Source organism: Sceloporus occidentalis, unplaced genomic scaffold (assembly GCF_023333645.1).
Source record: "Sceloporus occidentalis isolate IW3139 unplaced genomic scaffold, rSceOcc1.0.p SCAF_62, whole genome shotgun sequence".
Classification (NCBI taxonomy): Eukaryota; Metazoa; Chordata; class Lepidosauria; order Squamata; family Phrynosomatidae; genus Sceloporus; species Sceloporus occidentalis.
In genome coordinates, this window is record NW_028317042.1 from 1426247 (window position 1) to 1445953 (window position 19707).

At 41.6% G+C, this 19707-nt stretch overlaps 2 protein-coding genes across 3 annotated transcripts; both read left to right on the plus strand.

Moving 5' to 3' along the window:
* The first annotated feature begins 297 nt into the window (after positions 1 to 297).
* On the plus strand, positions 298 to 2889 carry LOC149287276 (L-lactate dehydrogenase B chain). 2 transcript variants are annotated; one of them, XM_089493116.1, is made up of 7 exons: positions 298 to 426; positions 930 to 1047; positions 1257 to 1430; positions 1936 to 2109; positions 2187 to 2304; positions 2491 to 2614; positions 2722 to 2889. In XM_089493116.1, exons 1-7 carry the CDS (start codon positions 298 to 300, stop codon positions 2887 to 2889), a joined length of 1005 nt encoding a protein of 334 aa, XP_089349242.1. The 2 variants fall into 2 exon arrangements, with proteins under 2 accessions (XP_089349242.1, XP_089349243.1); XM_089493117.1 differs by lacking the exon at positions 1257 to 1430.
* Positions 2890 to 4925: 2036 nt separating this feature from the next.
* LOC149287277 (periodic tryptophan protein 1 homolog) lies at positions 4926 to 19198 on the plus strand. The gene is made up of 15 exons (XM_089493080.1): positions 4926 to 4991; positions 5598 to 5656; positions 6048 to 6217; positions 6683 to 6768; positions 7135 to 7231; positions 8560 to 8670; positions 9468 to 9595; positions 10732 to 10805; positions 12478 to 12574; positions 12722 to 12783; positions 15217 to 15328; positions 15458 to 15548; positions 16920 to 17041; positions 17237 to 17342; positions 19092 to 19198. Exons 1-15 carry the CDS (start codon positions 4926 to 4928, stop codon positions 19196 to 19198), a joined length of 1488 nt encoding a protein of 495 aa, XP_089349206.1.
* Positions 19199 to 19707: the final 509 nt, after the last annotated feature.

The following is a 19707-nucleotide window of genomic DNA, read 5'->3' on the forward strand; positions in this document are numbered from 1 at the left end:
TAAGATAGGGTATTATAGGAGAGTCCTTGTCTCCAAACGCACACACCAGAAATATTTTGACCCAGTGTTGAGCATTTCATAAGTAGCCCCTCTGCACCTAAAAATATGGGGTGGGGGTTATGAATCCCTGATTCTGACCAGGATCATGAGTGACAAGGACCATCAATGGTTGCACTAGAGGTTTCAATGGTCAACAAAACCAGTGTCTGGTCTTTGGGTAAATTGTGCATGTACGCCTGGTGGAGAGATCCCTTGATGCGACCAGAAAGGTAACTCTCGTTGTCCTTGCAGCTCACCATGGCTTCCGTTCAGGAGAAACTAATCACCTCTGTTACCAAGGACAAGGCTGCTGCACCGTCAAACAAGATAACAATAGTGGGAGTTGGACAAGTCGGTATGGCCTGTGCTGTCAGCATCCTTCAGAAGGTATGTGCCAAATATAGCTTTGCTGTAGGAGACAAATCCCGTGCGCCTGACTGCTCTGTTGGCCAAAGGCTTTTACAAGGGCAACTCTCGCTAGGACGTCCGTCTGCTTATGCTCGAATATCATGCGTTGCTGCGATTGGCTAAAACCAAGCGTGAATGTGCCCTTCAAAACTGGGGTGGGGGGTTAGTAAAGTATTCAATATTGCACAGTGGTAAAGTCAACTCTGATTAACCCTCTGCTGTAATGACGACTGACTTAGAGGGCCATCATGCTTAAACTGAGTTAAGAATGACTTAAAGGACCAGCTGGGGGGGGTGGAAGGTCTAAGTTAAATTAGATGCAACAGGGAGACGGCTGAATAAAAGTTGTTGGGCCATACGAAAAAAACAAACAAACACTGGGGCCCTTTTTTTTTTTATTGCCCAAATGGAAACTCACGGGTCTGGTAACATTAGCCTGTGCCTTCTGACGAAAGATAATGACACTTAACGTTTGTTGGTAGGACCTGGCTGATGAACTCGCTCTAGTTGATATTTTGGAGGATAAGCTGAAGGGCGAAATGATGGATCTTCAGCATGGAAGCCTTTTCCTTAAGACCCCCAAAATTGTGGCAGATAAAGGTAGGTTTAAGGTCAAACATCTGGATCTTTTAGCCTGGTTTGGACATGATTTAACTCTGTCCTAGCTTCTAAGTGATGGAACACCTTTTTTTTTTTTTTTTTTTTTAAAATGGAAAATTAATGTAATTGAATAAAATGCTCTGGTGCCTGAAATCTGTGTAGGGTAACTTTTTTTTTTTTTTTTTTTTTTTTTTTTCTATTCCCTGCAGATTATTCTGTAACGGCTGGCTCTAGAATTGTAGTGGTTACTGGTGGAGTCCGTCAGCAGGAGGGCGAGAGCCGTCTTAATCTGGTTCAGAGGAACGTCAATGTCTTCAAATTTATCATTCCTCAGGTTGTGAAATACAGCCCTGACTGCATCATCATTGTGGTTTCCAACCCAGGTACATCTAACCTCCATACCCCATTAATTGGATGTGCTTTATGGCTACTATATCGAAGCATCTTGCTTGCCAGAGGATGTAGTCTGGATTACTGAATCCAGTGTAGGGTTTTAAGGGACACTTGCAGGCATTAAGCCAGGCCATTTTTCTAATTATAGGAGGTCTGTATTCCCAATTTAAATGGGTTTTATGGGGGTGCAGGAGAGGTGTTTACTCGGTAAGCAGCAAGATTAAACATCACATTATCAAATTTGGAGGTGTTCCAAACTACCTGGGATTTCAGCAAAACTGGTCTGATAAGAGCCTGCGTTATTGATCATTTCTCTCAAAATGAGATCTGACGTGGAGGATAATCTGGTTGACCTGAATAAATACATAACCTTAGTAGGCAAGTGGTTGCAATGAGTTTAGTAAATGAAAAGGACCAAATGTTTAAGGGTCTCTACAATTTTGGGTCACCCTGGTTGCTTTTGTCTTAATATTCTCACATAAACATTTTGTCTAGTGGACATCCTGACTTATGTCACCTGGAAACTGAGTGGTCTCCCCCAGCACCGTATCATTGGAAGTGGCACCAATCTTGATTCAGCAAGATTCCGTTACCTGATGTCTGAAAGGCTTGGAGTCCATGCTTCCAGCTGCCATGGTTACATTTTGGGAGAGCATGGAGATTCCAGTGGTGAGAATTACACCTTCATATGCCATCTGAGATCTGTAAACTTGACATCAAGTGACCATGGGATGTTTTTATTCTAGTGGCTGTTTGGAGTGGTGTCAATGTGGCTGGTGTCTCTCTTCAGTCCCTTAATCCTGAACTTGGTAGTGCCCAGGACAGTGAAAACTGGAAAGAGGTTCACAAGCAAGTAGTTGACAGGTAAATCTTTGTTCAACATCCGTGGCTCGCTTTTATTTTAGAAGACATATTTGGCAGGTGTATTGCCACCATGGTGACAAGCCAGCTTGTATGATTGGATCATAAGTCAGTCAAGACTTTCTAGATTCTGTATTACACGGGCGCAAGCTTGGTATAAATATCGGCATTTTGTAATGTCCCCTCTAGTGCCTATGAAGTGATCAAACTGAAGGGATATACCAACTGGGCTATTGGATTCAGTGTTGCTGATCTGGCGGAATCTATTGTGAAGAACTTGAGCAGGGTCCATCCTGTATCTACCATGGTTAAGGTAAAGTTCAACATGGTCTGGCAAAAACAAAAGTTGATACTGGGCGTTTAAGGGAACATGCATTCCCCCCCCCCCCCCCCCCCTAAAACTAATGTTCTGTGTCTTAGGGCATGTATGGCATTGAGAACGAAGTGTTCCTGAGTCTTCCAAGCATTCTCAATGCTAATGGCCTGTCCGGTGTCATTAACCAAAAGTTAAAGGATGATGAAGTCGCCCAGTTGCAGAAGAGTGCAGAAACCTTGTGGAACATCCAGAAGGATTTGAAGGACCTATAAACCTTGACTCTAACATCAATGGTCTTTAATCTTGTTGTACACTTGTTTCTAGAAAATAGCTGTCAGAATAAAAAGTTGTGACCATAAACCACTTGTGTCTTTAAGCGACGTAATGTTCCATGTAGGAAACATACGTGGCCGGTTTCCCCTATAGGACAATAAAAGGGGTGAGTTATCAATACATTGAGTTGAACAAAATGTAGGGATTTGCCTGTCTCAAGGACTGCATAAAAGCATCTGCTGAGAAACACAACTGCGCTGAAAAATATCCCTCGTCTTATATTCGAGGTAGTCTTCTAATCTGACTTCAAATGTAGTCAGACCTCTAAGACCAAGATCCAGATCCCCGCAGTGCTGCAGAGGACCTGGATCCTCCTCTCTGGTGGGCAGCTGTGCGATGCGTGCAAATAAAGTACTAGTATAATGATGTTTGTGCAGTCGCTCTGTAAAAATTAAGCAAACAAAGCTTTTGCTTACCTGACAGTTCCTCCAGGATTCCTTTTCTATTGCTCCGTACTCTGGGTATGTAATCGCTGTCGGATCCTCGCTATCAGGTGCAGGAGGTGTGCATCAGTATGTAACTTAAAGCGGCTTTATTCACTTAATCGCCGTACCTGGGAACTCCTCCAGGTTTGACCTGGAGATTGCCGGGTGAAGCACCAATTCTCCAGGTCAAGGGGTCTTGAAAACGCCCTGCTCCCAACCCATTTTCCCTTTAAAAGGGGGTGTTTCCCGCTGCCGTCAGCTCCCATTGCCATCAGCTGGAACTCCCACCAACGTCAGTGGGCAGTCCTGGCCGCGTCCCGCAAGGGAAGTCTCCAGGTAGCCGGAGACCCTAAGTTCCCAGGTATGTTAATCACCTTCGAAAGTAAGTAAGGTTTGTTTCATCAATTAATAAGAGCAGAAACCACACACTTCAAAGACCACCATTTCGTTGTCCCAATCACTCTACTGCATCCCAATCCAGGTGGTGCACTTTTAAATGTGATCTCCACACTAAGGGATGGCACCAGCCAGAGCGGGCATCAGAAGCACCTGATATTACCGCCACAAATATAGATCAAATCTTACAGTAAGTACGTAACGCAGAGTTCTTAACTCCGGGCCTGTTGAGCAAACCACTTTCACAGGCAGATCAAGGGTACGCGAGAAATCGCATAAAGAATAGAAATAAGAGTTGCCTCTTTTGCCCCAAATATAGCATTAATATACACGCTACTGTTCAAAAGTTTGGGGTCTTTTGAAAGAAAAGCTAATATTGTGCATTAAAATAACATGAAATGGATCAGGAATCCAGCGCAGACGGGGTTAATGTAAACATCTATTGTAGCTGGAAACAGTTGATTTTCAATAAAATATCTTCATCGGCGTACAGAGGCCCTTTTAACACTCCCACCACTCCTGTGTTCCAATGGCCCTTTATCACTCTCATCACTCCTGTGTTCCAGTGGCCCTTTTATCACTCCCACCACTCCTGTGTTCCAATGGCCCTTTATCACTCCCATCACTCCTGTGTTCCAGTGGCACGTTCTGTTCGCTGATCCAAGTTTAAGCGTAAAAGGCTAATGTTTGGAAAACCCTTTTGCAATTTTGTTAGACAGAAATGTCTTAGTTTTGGTAGTAATATATATATATATATATATATTTATATACACCTCACTACCATTGGCCAATAATTACAGGCTATAAAAGTATGGTGGGAGATCTCTTTTAAAAACGTTACTGAATGGTCTCAGAGTCGATTCATTCTTTTTTGCTTATTTTTAACCCTCAGCTAGCAAAACGAAAGCTGACGGTGCAACACAACAATTTCATTCGTGTAGCTAAATGATAAGAAAAGAACAACGTGACGATATCGCGGGCCACACAGCACAAGAGGAGGGGGGGGGGGGGGAACACGAGCACCCGGAAGTAAGCTTTCTGCTTGTGCGCGTCAGGCAGGAAGCACGTGGGGTTACTGGAGGCTGCCATTCAAGCCGGAAGTGCCGCTTGAGTGTGGTCTGTGCTGCTGCGGGGAGTTAAAGCTAAGTTGGAAGATGAGCTGCCAGATAACGTGTGCGTCCTGGGTACAGAGGGGGGTCGCCAAGGAACTTCCCGAGAAGGTGAGGGGTGACTTTATATACTTACTGGGTGCTGCCCCCCCAAAAAAAACAACAACGTGTGACGTCAGGAATACATACCATGTACTAACAATTATGCATCAGGTCCACTGAGATTCATAAGGAACGTATAATATATATACACCACATGTGCAGTCAAGCAATATGACGTAAATGGGCAATATTCACTATAGAGGTGATTACTGCCTCCAGGGTTAAATGCATTCTCACCCTCTGCAGTAAATTTAGGATCTTACACATCTGTAGTGCAATGTGTGTTTACATTATTAAAAGTTAACCTGGTGCAAAGTTAGGTAAGTGATCTTATTACCATAGCAACCCAAAAAAGAGTTACAGCTGATTGGATCGTTCATATGGTTGCTATGGTGATTACGGTAGACTGTGTGGTGTAAAGGCTGGAACCACACATTGCTAGTATATAGTTCAACTTGGGAAAGACAGTTAAGATTCTGAGTTCTCAGTACACTACATCACTCATTTTAATTAAATTGCGACAGCTCAGTTTGAGATTCAGTCTACATCAGCTCAGTGTGAAATTTAAGTATGACTTTCTTAAGATAAGTCTTACTTCTTGCTTTTTTCTTCGAGGTACAACTTGGCAAAGAAGAGTTACATAAACTTATCACCGAAGCTAAAGAACAACTTGAGTGAGTAACGTATGATGGATAAGCTTTGGGTAGAATTTGTATTCTATATTGATCTATACAACGTGGTAGCAGTCACGTCCGGCATTCCAGGTTATAGGAAAGTCGGTTATAATTAAGACAGACAGAATGAAGCCCTGTAGGGTTTTCTTGAATGTGGCAAGCGAGAGGCTCCTAAAGAAATGAGTGAATGAATAAAAAAAAAAAGTAAATAAAAAAAAATGTTCCTGGCAAAAATTTTGCATGATTTAACAATTATTCCTGGGAGGTATCTGGCCATTCAGTAGCACTGGGAATTATGGTTTTAGATAAATTTAGCAGAGTGAGTGGAACAGAACTTTTACAACCCTCTAGTCGTCCTCATGAAACTGCTTTACTTTTTTTTCTTCTTCAGAGAACTCGATAATGAAGAGGATGCGGAGGAAGAAATGGAGAACCCTGATGATGATGATGATGATGGAGGTCCTCAGCCAGGCGAAGATCAGGAAGAAAACATTTCAAAACTTAATGATGATGAACTGGCCGAGTATGATTTGGACAATTACGATGAAGAAGAAAATACAGGTACATAAACCATCAATTACATAGCTATCAAAATAATTATAATAAGGGACAGTCTAATGTCCTCTGTAGTCCCACCAATAAATAATGCATATTAAAGCACTTTGTAAGTAATTTCCTCATTGCTGTCAATGAGGGTGGTTTCTGTGTATGCAGTCGGAGGGTCTCATTAGACCTGGGGTCACTATAACATAAGCCTGTACTGGATCTGGCTTTGGCTCAAGCCTAGGAGCTGAGGAGCATGGAAACCCCTTCGTCCGTTTTGCAAACCAGAGATGAATATAACATAAATTGCATACGAAGGCTGGGGTGTCCCTTCAACAATTTTTTTAAGTATGTATCCCTGACAAGTGGATGATGTTGTTAGGTGGACTATTAGGTGTGAGTGATTTCAAGTTATTTAAATACTGTGTTTAATTTATATTTTCTGGACGTTTTCACATTATAATGTTGTTGCTTCTTCTTTAGAGGTTGGAAACCTTGGAGACAGCCTGGCTGGACTTGCCGTCTATAGCAGCAACGAGAATGATGCATACATCACCCTAAAAGATACGGTACGTACTATCTGAAAATACACTGTATGCCTTTAAATATGATTAAGACCGCTCTCCATAATGCATCTTTTAGGAGGAGATTCCCAGCAAAGGCAGGATCAGCAGGAAAGATGTGTTTTCTGTGCTACACAATCAGGCTAGATCTCTGCATAATGCTTACAGAATTAAAAAACACTTAATATATTGGGAGGGTTTGTCAAAATTGGTAACTTTGTCTCATTCAGTTGGTTGCATAGAGCTTGTGATTCTCCAATGCTCGTTGTAACATTTTAATCGATATACTTTTTGCATGCTGTATAAATGAAAGATAATAATAATAATTATAATAGTTACTTTACGCTTTTTTTTTTTCTTCTTCGTTTAAAGGAACAGTATGAGATAGATGATTTCGTAATTAAACCCACTGATAACCTGTTGGTTTGTGGAAGAGCGGAAAAAGACCACTGTAATCTTGAGATTCACGGTGAGTGTTATATGCCGGGTTAAGAAGCACTGGAGGGACAAAAATGTCAGGTTATATAGATGTTAAAGGGACTATTTAAGTATTTTTTGGTATTACGTAGAAACAGAATTGGACGGCAAGTTAAAACCATTCAATTTCCTGCTGGGAAGTCTCAAACCTTAATCAGCCCTTAGTCAAGTCTGGAGACCATATGCCTATCCCATTCATGTTTAAATTCGCTGTATTAACCACTAAAGTATACATTGGTGTGGTATAGCACTGTAGATATTCAATATCCATAGTCTGTATCGTTTAACATTGTGGTAAATAAAGGAATTCATGCGTCTTAGTGAACAAGAGTAATATTTGACTAATGAAGTTATACCAAGAATGAGCTTAACGGACCGTATATGTATGGAATCAACGCGCAGGTTGGAACTGAAAGGGTGATTTCCAGGGTTGCAAATAAAGAAGCCATTCATACTTTGTCACTGCCACGTTGCTCTGCTCTATACCACTGTGTAAGGTGAAAAATATATATTTTTCTAGAGGGTCTCCCTTTAGCAGAAATCTAAGAAATAAGACATTGAGTCACCGTAATACTGCATGGCATTACAAAATTATTCAAAAAAATTTGAATGCCATCATTTCAGTCCACTTAAAAGTATGTCGATAGAGTAAAGACGCATCTCATGCTCAAGAGCGTGCATCAGTTTTTTGAAGGCCACCAAGAAGCGGGGGCTTGGTTGGGACTAATGAACCAAAAACCAGAAAAAAGCGATCACGTGCACAGAATTGAGGGGGAGTGGCTGCTGCGGATCGCTGGGGACACCCATCGGTCAGTAGCAGCCGCCCCTCGCGATCCCAGTGTTCATAGCGACCCTGGATAGCGCATCATCGATGACGTACCTGGTACGCCCCGGTGTCCTTTGACCCGGAAGTACCAGGTACGTCCCGGTCTTGAAGGGGTAAATCGTATCCTTCTCCCTGGTGTCAGCTTCGTTAACCAGGCCTCCCGGAGAGCTTCGACAAAAGGACGGAGACAAAAGTACTCCAGAAGCCAGAATAATGCATTTGCGGAAAAGGAGAGGTTCAGAAACCTCTGACATTTCTACTAATTAATGAAATTTGTGAATCTTGTTAAAATTTGACTATAGTGTGGTTTTTGAGCACCCCTTTTATTTTTACTATTTATTTTTATACTATTTATACTATACTTACATTTTAAATCGGGGCATCATTTCTTTTAACCAAATGTCCCACCAGCAGGTGTACAACTCCAAGACATGAAAATTATTACTGCGGAGAATAATTTAACGACTGCCACATACGATTTGTATTTTATCTAGTGTACAACCACGAAGAGGATTCTTTCTACGTTCACCACGATATCATTCTCCCCGCGTATCCTCTGTGTTCCGAGTGGTTGAACTTTGACCCAAGCCCAGAAGAGTCCTCAGGTAATCACGCATATTTCTATATATACATTAATCCATTCCTTCCCATTTGTGGTTTTTTTTTTATACAAATTGTAAACACTATTTTGTTTTTATTTTAATTGCAAACTGTGATAGGGCTTATTGGAAGCCTTGCAGGGACCTGATTTCCAGGTCTGGCCACCAAGAGCCCTTCTGCGGCAGTGGCTTCGCAAAGGGGCAGGGCCGGCTGTCGGCGTAGGGGCAGGGCCGGCTGTCGGCGTAGGGGCAGGGCCGGCTGTCGGCGTAGGGGCAGGGCCGGCTGTCGGCGTAGGGGCAGGGCCGGCTGTCGGCGTAGGGGCAGGGCCGGCTGTCGGCGTAGGGGCAGGGCCGGCTGTCGGCGTAGGGGCAGGGCCGGCTGTCGGCGTAGGGGCAGGGCCGGCTGTTGGCGTAGGGGCAGGGCTAGCTATAACTATATAAAGTGGGGTGGGTGTAGCCAAATGTCACGCCCCCTCTCCAACAATGAGAAGTGACCCGGAGACTCCAGGTCAAACCTGAAGAGTTCTCAGTTACAAAAAATTAGTCAAATACAGCACCAGGAAAATCTCAGGTATAATATTCATGTTTAATTCAGCGCATTTCGTTTTGTAATTGTGTATAATATGTTGTGTTTTTTAGGGGAAAAAGTAAGTATAGTAAGGTTGATCATTCTATAATGTTTCTGATTTATTATATATATATATATATATGTGTGTGTGTATAGACTTTTCAAAAAGGCTTTATTTTTGTTCCTTTTTGGTTTTTGTTTTGTTTTATGAACTGCTGCCTTTGCATTTCCTCAGGAAATTATGTTGCTGTCGGTAACATGACCCCAGTAATTGATGTTTGGGACCTGGATTTGGTGGATTGTCTGGAGCCTGTCTTTTCGCTGGGAAGTAAAAAAATGAAAAAGAAAAAGAAAGGGAAGAAGGTAACTTTACTTCTAATGCATTCCCCCCCCACCCCCCACCCCCCACCACCCGATATAAGGCATTGTGGGCTAGTTTTTATATTTAGAAGGTAATGGAACAGGATACCAAAATTAACTATAAATGCCAATGTGGTTACCGCAGTTTATGGGAAACAGATTGGCAACAAATGTTTATTGCTGCAAAGCAACATTTGGTAATTTATGTCCTCCTGGTTTTGGATCTCTGCGCACTTTATAAAACCGTGGATTGTTTCGTGCAGAGAAATATAGCCCTCCGAGCACCTCGCTAGAACGGCGGGGCTGACACATCTGAAAATACTGATTTATTGGCTGGATATATATTATACTCTCTCTCCTCGGTGTGAATAAAGCTGAGTGTTGACAGGATATATTTACTGTGGATCTGTACTAACGAAGGCAGCTTGTGCTCTAAAATACATATGTTTTTTTTGGTTTTTTTTTAAAAAAGGGTTTATAAATCCTGCTTCCTACAGTTCGCTGTACGAAGTCTATGTAGTGATGTCTACAGGTTAAAATAAGCTTTCTATATACTTTTTATATATGTGTTTGTATTAGAAACCGGCTTATATGGATTCAGCAAGAGCAGCCAACCCAACTTCCTGCGCGTTCTCTCCTGTGGTAAAGTTGCTGATTGTAGTTGATTGGTTAAGGCAGCCTTTGGAACAGGAGAAGGAAGATATGGTTAAGAACTTTAGGACAGGAATTAATTAGATGTTGCTCGTTTTGCCGCATTGAAACACAGATCTCTTAACCCTTTGACAATCTGAGCTGCTAACCTCCCAGCATTCAGATTTTATAAACTAATAGCTGCTAAAAATGTGCTTTTAAGCCATTAAATATTTTAATTGTTACCAGAGGTCTTGAGTTCAGACCCGTTGTCTGATAAGCTGCGTTGCGTGAATTTTGCCACGATCAGGGGCAGAGCCACATTTTGATTACATGCCCCAGGGCAAGGTTTTATTCTCGGCTTATTTATATATATATATATATATATATATATATATATATATATATATATATATATATAATATGTATAATGCTCATCCTTCCCACATGGGGTAAAAAGCAGACCTTAATCCGTCCAAGAAGTATTATTGCGCTGTTTTATGTCACAGGGCGCATCCTCGGAAGAAAGCCACGAAGGACATTCCGATGCCGTTTTAGATCTCTCTTGGAATAAGCTGGTCAGGTAAATTACCACATTGATGAATTTAAATGGACAATCAGCTGGTTGGAAAGTGGTGGTAATTGTGCCGGAGCCAGGTGTATTGCTATTACATCAAGCCCGTCACATTAACTGTTTTTTGGGGGGGTTTTTTTGCAACGAAGGGCTGGAATCCACTAGACGTGAACCCTAGAAATATCTTTACTGACCTCTATTTTTTTTATATATATATATTTTTTGTATTTTATATTGGACTCGGTGGATATATCTCGTAGATGTCTGTTCTGGCTTTATACAGAATAACATAATCAGTAGCAGGATTTATTCAGTTCTTTTTTTTTTTTTTTCTTTCTTTCTAAACTGAAAGCATTTTAATGAGTCGAGTCAAGGGCCAGAGTTTTTTTTCCTTGAATCCATTAGTAAAAAAACCCCAAAAAACCGTGCTTAAAACCAAAAATTTTGCCCATTTCTACATCAATCAAAAAAAACCACTTTCATGCCTATTCCCACTGACGCAAATCTGTCTTTGGTTTAGTGTTCAATTCCTTCCTGGAAATGTTTTTTTTTTTTTTTGTTTTTTTTTTTGTTTAATTATTTTTGTTTGTATGATGTGATTGCATCACAGTATGCAGACATAAATATGAACAATATGTTCAAGCTCTGCATATGCGTAATTGGTGGGTTTTGATTGCAATTAGCAGTGTTACATCAAATAGCTATATTTATATTATTTTTATGTCTGCACATAAAACCCTGCTGCCCATTCTTAGTTTAGGTCTCCCTACTGATTGTCCTGCAGTCCTCCGTCACTTTTTATTTTTACCCCACTACATTCTGTACATATCGTTTGCTTGCGCTAGTTTCGTGCCCTCGAGCTCCTCTGCCTTCTCCTTTCTCTTGCCCTCAAGCTCCTCTGCCTTCTCCTTTCTCTTGCCCAGGAGCTCCTCTGCCTCCTCCTTTCTCTTGCCCTCGAGCTCCTCTGCCTCCTCCTTTCTCTTGTCCTCGATCTCCTCTGCCTCCTCCTTTCTCTTGTCCTCGATCTCCTCTGCCTCCTCCTTTCTCTTGCCCTCGAGCTCCTCTGCCTCCTCCTTTCTCTTGCCCTCAAGCTCCTCTGCCTTCTCCTTTCTCTTGCCCAGGAGCTCCTCTGCCTCCTCCTTTCTCTTGCCCTCGAGCTCCTCTGCCTCCTCCTTTCTCTTGTCCTCGAGCTCCTCTGCCTCCTCCTTTCTCTTGCCCTCGAGCTCCTCTGCCTCCTCCTTTCTCTTGCCCTCGAGCTCCTCTGCCTCCTCCTTTCTCTTGCCCTCAAGCTCCTCTGCCTTCTGCTTTCTCTTGCCCAGGAGCTCCTCTGCCTCCTCCTTTCTCTTGCCCAGGAGCTCCTCTGCCTCCTCCTTTCTCTTGCCCTCGAGCTCCTCTGCCTCCTCCTTTCTCTTGCCCAGGAGCTCCTCTGCCTCCTCCTTTCTCTTGCCCTCGAGCTCCTCTGCCTCCTTCTTTTCTCTTGCCCAGGAGCTCCTCTGCCTTCTCCTTTCTTTTTTACCCCAGACTTCTTTCCTGTATATATTCTCTTTGCATGATTTATATCCCCCTGATCCGGAGGGCATTGTGTTGTGCCAGACCGCATACGCACCATTCTTTCTCTCTGCTCTCTTTCCGTCTGATACAGCATTATTGTTCACACATAAAATGTTTTGTTTACTTCCAGAAATGTGCTGGCCAGCGCTTCCGCTGACGGCTCTGTGATTCTGTGGGATATGGCCCAGGGTAAACCAGCTGCCAGCCTAACCCTGCACACAGATAAGGTACAGAAAACTACGTTATTTATATGGGTAGCATTTTTCTTGATTATTTCCGGGAAAAGTTTAGCATTTAACTGAACAGGAATAATGCTTCAAAGGGTGAATCTACTATATTTTGATTCATCTTGTGTATCTTCATTTTTCCTACAGGTTCAGACAATCCAGTTCCACCCATTTGAACCACAAACACTCTTATCTGGATCTTTTGACAAGTAAGTACCGTATTTGCTCGATTATAAGACGACCCTGATTATAAGACGACCCCCCAAAATCTGAATATTAATTTAGGAAAAAAAGAAAAAGTCTGATTATAAGACGACCCTATAGGAAAAAAGTTTTACTAGTAAATAATAATTCATGTCTAATTTTTTTGTTTTTGTTTTTAATTTCCTTTTATTTACCAACCTGCCGCCAGTTATCCACATCTGCCCCCAGGCATGCCTTATACCCTCCTATATGCCACTCTGCCCCATGTTATGCCTTTTAACCCCCTATATGCCACTCTGGCATATAGGGGGTTAAAAGGCATATCATGGGACAGAGTGGCATATAGGGGGACACTTACATACCCAGACACTCACCTACCCACTGAGACACTTCCCACCCAGTCACTTACCTACCCACCGAGACACTTACCTACCTACCCAGACACTAATATACTCAGGCACTTCACTCACCACAATGCCTCAGCAGGCGCTTGCTGCAGCTCCCTCGGGATTTCAGCATGACCCTGTGTGACCCCGCTAGGCCCCGCCTCCTCCAGAAAATTGAAGAGGTCTACGGGATCTGCTTTGGGACGGCACAGTGCCTCCGGGTCCCGGTCCTGCAGCAATCTCCCCAACTGACTCTGCTTCCCCGCAGTGGGCGGGCTATCCCGGGAGCAGGAAGGTACGCGCGTATGCAACCTCGGCTGCTGCCGGCACTTTCGCCGGTGCTCGGTGATAGACGCTGGCAGCAGCTGAGGTTACCGCACAGGAGGATACAGGTCCCCTGCAGCGATGCGGGGGATCTGGATCTTAGTCTAATAGTCAGACCTCATTTGAGGTCTGATTAGAAGACGACCCCGATTACAAGACGAGGGGTATTTTTCAGAGCAATTGCGCGAGCAAATACGGTATATTTTATTTTATATGTTCTTCATTGTTTTTAATGGATCCGTCACCTCCGACATGTTCAGTGCACCAACTAAACCTAATCAAATGGTGCTTAGAGAATAAAGTAAGCAATATGCTCGGCCATGTATTTATGCCGTGGGGGCAGTCTTCTTTACTTCCCATTCTCGGGATCTGCGTAAATATCAATGCTCCTTAAATAACATCTCCATAACATCTGGTGGAAGCTGATAGCTTTAGGAGAAGGGTTATTCAGGACAGCTCCACACACGTACCTAATATCACATCCGATGACTGTACGGAGCAGCGATTTATGGAGCTATATAAATTAATAAATAATAAAAATTACAGCCCCCCCAGCAACAAAATCACTAGTTCTTTCATGATCTGACATTACATTGGGGTTGCCTTATCAATATGGGCAGATGTTTCCACCGAAGCATTGCCACACTCAGCAAATCAGAGTGGTTTGTTTTTTTTGTTTTTTTTTAAGCCATCGTCTTGTATTATCGTTAGATCTGTCACTTGATACAGACACTCGATTTCAGAGTAATATTTTTAGTTTGCACCTCTCCAACGAGAACCAAAGGCAAAAATGTGTCTAGTCGAGCAAGTACCATTGAAGTCTCCCCACGCCATCTGTTTGCCGTGCGGGACGGACCTTGAATCAGATTTTATTATCTTCATTCTCGGTCACGGAATGAACTGAAGCACGTCTGAGACCGTTTCAATCTCGGCAGCAGATGGATTGGAGCTGTTGTTTTTAAGAATGTTTATCTAATACAGTTCAATTCTGTGTAGAATATCGTTCTGGTTTTGTTTTGTGAAGTGGAAACTCATAAATTATATTCAGGGTGATCCCCTGACACTTGAGGGTGGATTGAAGGCATGATTTCTAATTGCCTTGTATGTACACATCAATAATTATTTATCTGAGGCGTCTCGTACTCAAAGACGCTTCTTATCTATTCTAAGACTTTTTTGAGAATGATAATTGATGGCAGTAATAGACAAAATATGTAGAATTTAAGAACCAGGTAGAATAATTTTATGGAAGGTATGAAAAAAAAGATCACACAAGCAGTAACATTCTAAGAGTTATGGATGTCTCGTGAGATTGTCCAGCTTTGGTTTCCACATCTTTTTGGGGGGTTTATTTTGAGCTTTTACCGGGATCTCCTAAATCATTCACCCTATTGGTGCCACATTGGGTTTTCTGATTTCCTTTTTTCCCCCCAATTTGTTTAAGCAAACTCAAATATTATGCCTGAATTAGTTAGTCTAGCAGATTTTCCATGTATCCTTCTCATTTGTTGGCTACTTTGGTTGTAACCATCATTTATGGCTTAAGTTGAGCTTACGCTCAATGAACCGCTGGTTGGCCACCAAAATAGCTCAATATGCATTTGTTCATATGATTCCATTTAAAAGACAAAGTAAACAGTTTCAGTAAAAGCGCATTCATGATATTTGGCTTGGTTATATCACATTAATGTAGCCAACACTTTACGTTTCTGCGCTTTTGGGTTTCAGATCTGCCATATTGTACGACTGCAGGAGCCCTCAAGAAAACCACAGAACCTGGAGGTTCAGCGGACAGGTCGAAAGAGTAACTTGGAACCAGTTCTCCCCAAGGAACTTTTTAGTGCGTAATGTATTAAAACTTATTGCCAAAAAGTGTACACAAGTGCTGCATCTCAATATAAACTGGGGGATTATAATTGTGTTTTGTAACTTTAACCAGATAATCAATAATAATTTGCGTTCTTTTCAGGCCAGCACAGAAGATGGCTTTGTGTATTGCTTAGATGCCCGTTCCGACAAGCCAGTTTTCACCCTCAAGGCTCACGATGCAGAAGTTTCTGGTATGTGTATTAAAATCTTCTCAACTTCAGAACACAAATACTGTTTGATATTCTACAAACGAAAGCCGTGTCTTGTTTGGAGATGTCGGCAATTGGACTTTTTGTATGTTAAGATTAACGAACACAACGTTGAACTGCTCCACGATAAACAAGTTTCTTCTTCAATGTATGCATTTTTTGTATCTCCTCTCCCTTTAAACAAAACAACATAATGAGGTGAAATATAAGAATTTTTGACTTTTGTTTTATAGCTTTTTTTTTTTTCCTCTCCCAGAAGTCAAAAATGTTAGAAAATAAAAGCACGTGTTCCTATAAATAGTAAAATTAGATATTTTGGCTTCCCTGGCCATCTTGCTGCTTGTATATTTTTCAGATATGCTAAAATGTTCCAGATTTGTTTTGTTGTTGTCGCATCCGTTTTATTTGTTTTTTTGTTCCGTGCGTGGTGTCGAGCTTCCGCCGCTAATGATTCATGGTGTCAGTACACTGGAGATACTTGGGATCATTCTCTCTGGGCATTAACTGCACTATTGATTTTCTGAAGATCTGGCAGAGAACAGACTTCATTTGCTCTGTTTCTAAACCCAGAAGTGTCTGAATGCTTCACTACAATTGTTTGACATATTTTGATGTGTTTCCTTTTAATTAATTAATTATTTTTATTTTTTTTTACATTCGGTAATCATCAGAAAACACATATATGGAAACCAGAGAAAAGACGTTTCCACTTAAATATCTAAGTTCCCCGTCTTTCGTGATGTAAAAACCAGTAATGATGGCAGTGACACTTTCAGCGGGGACAATAAACTGTATTGACGCCTGGGAACACTGTGGATAAGCAAACAATCCGTCAATCTAACAATCCAAACAGAGCTTTTCATCTGCGAGTGGTTAGATAATGACATTTGCTGTAAAATAAGGTTTTTTTTAATATAATTTGGTATTTTAATAGGTTAATTTTTAGGATCCCAAACAGAGCAAATGTTATTTGTTCTAGGTGCGTCAATGGAAGCTCTTCCTTGACGTTCTAGATTCATGCAATACTAGTGTATATTGGGGTGATGCCGGATTAAAGAGGTCTTATTTTGATAACAGACTATTGGCGCTTTCTATAGTTGCCATAGTGATAAGACCGCTTTGCCCAGGATCAATTTTTCCTCTCATACTATGATTTCATGTTTTCTGTTCTCCTAAAGATTTGGAAAGTGACGAGCTAGATCCCAATGGTTTATCATAAGGGTATGATGTTTTGGTGCTAATTGAGGAGCAAACCGCAAGGAAATTTCATTGGATTCCATGGCGATTGCTCCACAATTGATTTAAAAAAAAATATATATATATTTTTTGCAACTTTGCCTTTTGTTTTCTTAGGTCTGGAGTTAAGTAGCCAAGTAAAAGGATGCCTGGTGACGTCATCTGCTGATAAATTTGTAAAAATTTGGGATATCTTACTTGACAAGCCAAGCCTAATTCATTCCAGAGATATGAAGATGGTAAGGCTTATAACATGAATGTTATTGTACTTACCTCTTTTACAATGTTCTTAATCTACCAAATTACCCCAATTTTGTCACCCAAAACATCTGTCACAAACATTAAAAAAAAAACAAATACATTTCTCAATTTATGTTCTTATTGTTGAGTTTTCAACCCGGTTTGTTAATGTATTGGGCTTTTTTTTTTTCCAGGGAGTCATGTTCTGCACTGCTTGTTGTCCAGACTTACCTTTTGTTTATGCATTTGGTGGTCAAAAGGACGGTCTGAGAGTTTGGGACATTAGCAGCATTAATGCAGGTAAGATGCTTTCTGTATCATGTTTGGGTAGCTAGATGTTTCCCTTTACACCTCTCTCAACATTATTATAATATTTTTTATATATATATATATATATATATATATATATATATATATATATATATATATATATATATATATAATATAAGTAGCCACTGACTAGAGGTATGAACCTGTCTAAAGGTTATTGAAATACAGACGGTTGTATGTATTACTGCTTCCGCGTTCCGGCTACTGCTAGGCAAAAGGCTATGATACGACCCAAGCTTTATATTAAATAAGTAATTCTAAAGAACTTCAAAAGGCAGAAAATGTACAGTCCGCAGGCAACGCTTTGGTAAAATGAGCAAGTGCCGGCTGCCCACCCTCGTTTTGTGCTGAATTATTCAGATAATTGTAATATTTAACTCACGGGATAACATTGCATATTGAATCCTGATTACTCTGTTAGCAAACCCCTTTGCTTTGTTTGCCGGCACATCATTTACGTTGACTCCAGATCACGATTGTTAGCCTGGCTCGTGATACTGGGTTGCCGATCCTCGTGTGGGAAGCATGTTTGACTCGCTATATAAAGATGATGGCATCAGACGTCACATGCTTGCCGCCAGCTATATTTCAGCCGCCAGCTACGTTCATAATTCATAGCTCTGCGGAGAGAGAACGCATTATTTTTCCCCTTTGAAGGGCTTCGCAGCCCGTGGGTAATGATCTTTTGCAGGGAAAGCGGGGAATAATTCTGCGCTGTTTGCGAGGGCCCTCAGCGCAGTGAAATGTGTACAGGGTAAATGGAACTGATAGAATCTAATGATTTTTGTATGTGACTGGTGTGTATTTCCAATAAAATAAGCTTCCCATATCCAAAGAAGAAGAATGTGGAATACAGAGCCATTATGGATGACTTTGTTATATTGCTGTGCCCTTCAGATAATTAAAATCTCATTAGGCATACATTATTAAATAGCCTGGACCTGTATGTGACAATAGCTTACTAAACGGACTAGAATGCTAGATCACAGAAGACGGAGTTCAAGGAGGAGTTCACAAGAAAACGCTCTGCAGGGAGCTGTGAGTTACTCCGTTTTTAAGTAAAATGAACATGTCTGACTGGCCCTTTTTCAACAATTGCTGACCCGCATGGGGAGGCAGGAATGCAGCATGGCTCACATTACGAGGCCCTGCGTTAAAAACAAGCGCCTGAGATATAAGCTGCTGGCCCGTGTCATGTAGGATGAGCAGCTTTAAAGGAGTGGATAGAGTGAGCTGCGGGTGAGGTTAGGGGAGTGCGAATGAGAGTATGTATGAATGAGAATGTATGTATGTATGAATGAGAATGTATGCATAAGTGTGTTAACATGAATGTGTAAGTGTGTATTAACATGGATGTGTGCATGCATGGAGGGGTGAAGATGGCACAGGCAGGCGGTTTGGGGGCTAAGATGGCACTGATAAGGTGTTTTGGGGCAAAGGTGGCACAGCTGTTTGTGGATAAAGGTGGCACTGTGGGACATGTTGCCTGGGAAGCTGGGGGGCCCTGGGGCAATTTTCGCACTGGAGCTTTGTGGTTTCTAATTACGCCCCTGCATGTATGTACCATGGGATGAAACACCTAGATCCCTATTAAATGATTCCACTCCTATACTGAATCTGGAATTGGGCATCCATAAATAGGACAGTGAGGGAGACTGTTGAGTTTCTTTTGACTATATTTTAAACATTTTCAAGCTATTCCATGCTTTTTTCTTTTAGTGAAAGAAGCTTTTGGGAGCAGAGAAAGGCTGGTGGTCTCCACGCTTTCAGATTCGTCATCAGGCAGCGTTCCAGGAACCAGCGCATCCGATACAATGGAATCCTAGAACCAGAGGAATTCATCTTTTTCTGGCTGCAAATTGCGTCCTACCCTTAAGGCAAAACAAGGGAAATGTGGCTATTCACATCAATTGGCATGTTCATTAATATTTATTGATACCAGGAAACCAAATCTGTAGGATTAATACCAAATGTCTGTATTTCACAGTAGTAGGCTTTTCGCTGTACAGATTAGATGATATTTTTTTTAACACTGGTCCAGTCTCATTTTCCCTTAATATTTCATGCGGACTTATGCCTTTTGCTGGGCTGTATAATCAGTCAGATGTGCGTTCCAATTGGAATGCTGCGATCCAGAACTCGGAGGAGATGTAGATCCAATATTTAGAAGACGCGAATGGTTATAAAGTTAGATTATGCATTGGACTTTTATGAATATATATTCCAAAAGACGGAATTTGTCCGCCATTTTGACCCCGTTCTGCATAACACCAATTCACAAGCGACTCACAAAGTCATCTGGGTGACTGTGTCAAAAGAAGAATAAATGTATCAT

Coding starts and splice junctions, on each gene's coding strand:
- LOC149287277 (XM_089493080.1), top strand. CDS start 4,926: ATGAGCTGCCAGATAACGTGTGCGTCCTGGGTACAGAGGGGGGTCGCC. Junction 7,232..8,559: donor CTGTAATCTTGAGATTCACG/GTGAGTGTTATA, acceptor TATTTTATCTAG/TGTACAACCACGAAGAGGAT. Junction 9,596..10,731: donor AGAAAAAGAAAGGGAAGAAG/GTAACTTTACTT, acceptor TTTATGTCACAG/GGCGCATCCTCGGAAGAAAG.
- LOC149287276 (XM_089493116.1), top strand. CDS start 298: ATGGCTTCCGTTCAGGAGAAACTAATCACCTCTGTTACCAAGGACAAG. Junction 427..929: donor CTGTCAGCATCCTTCAGAAG/GTATGTGCCAAA, acceptor GTTTGTTGGTAG/GACCTGGCTGATGAACTCGC. Junction 1,431..1,935: donor CATTGTGGTTTCCAACCCAG/GTACATCTAACC, acceptor CATTTTGTCTAG/TGGACATCCTGACTTATGTC.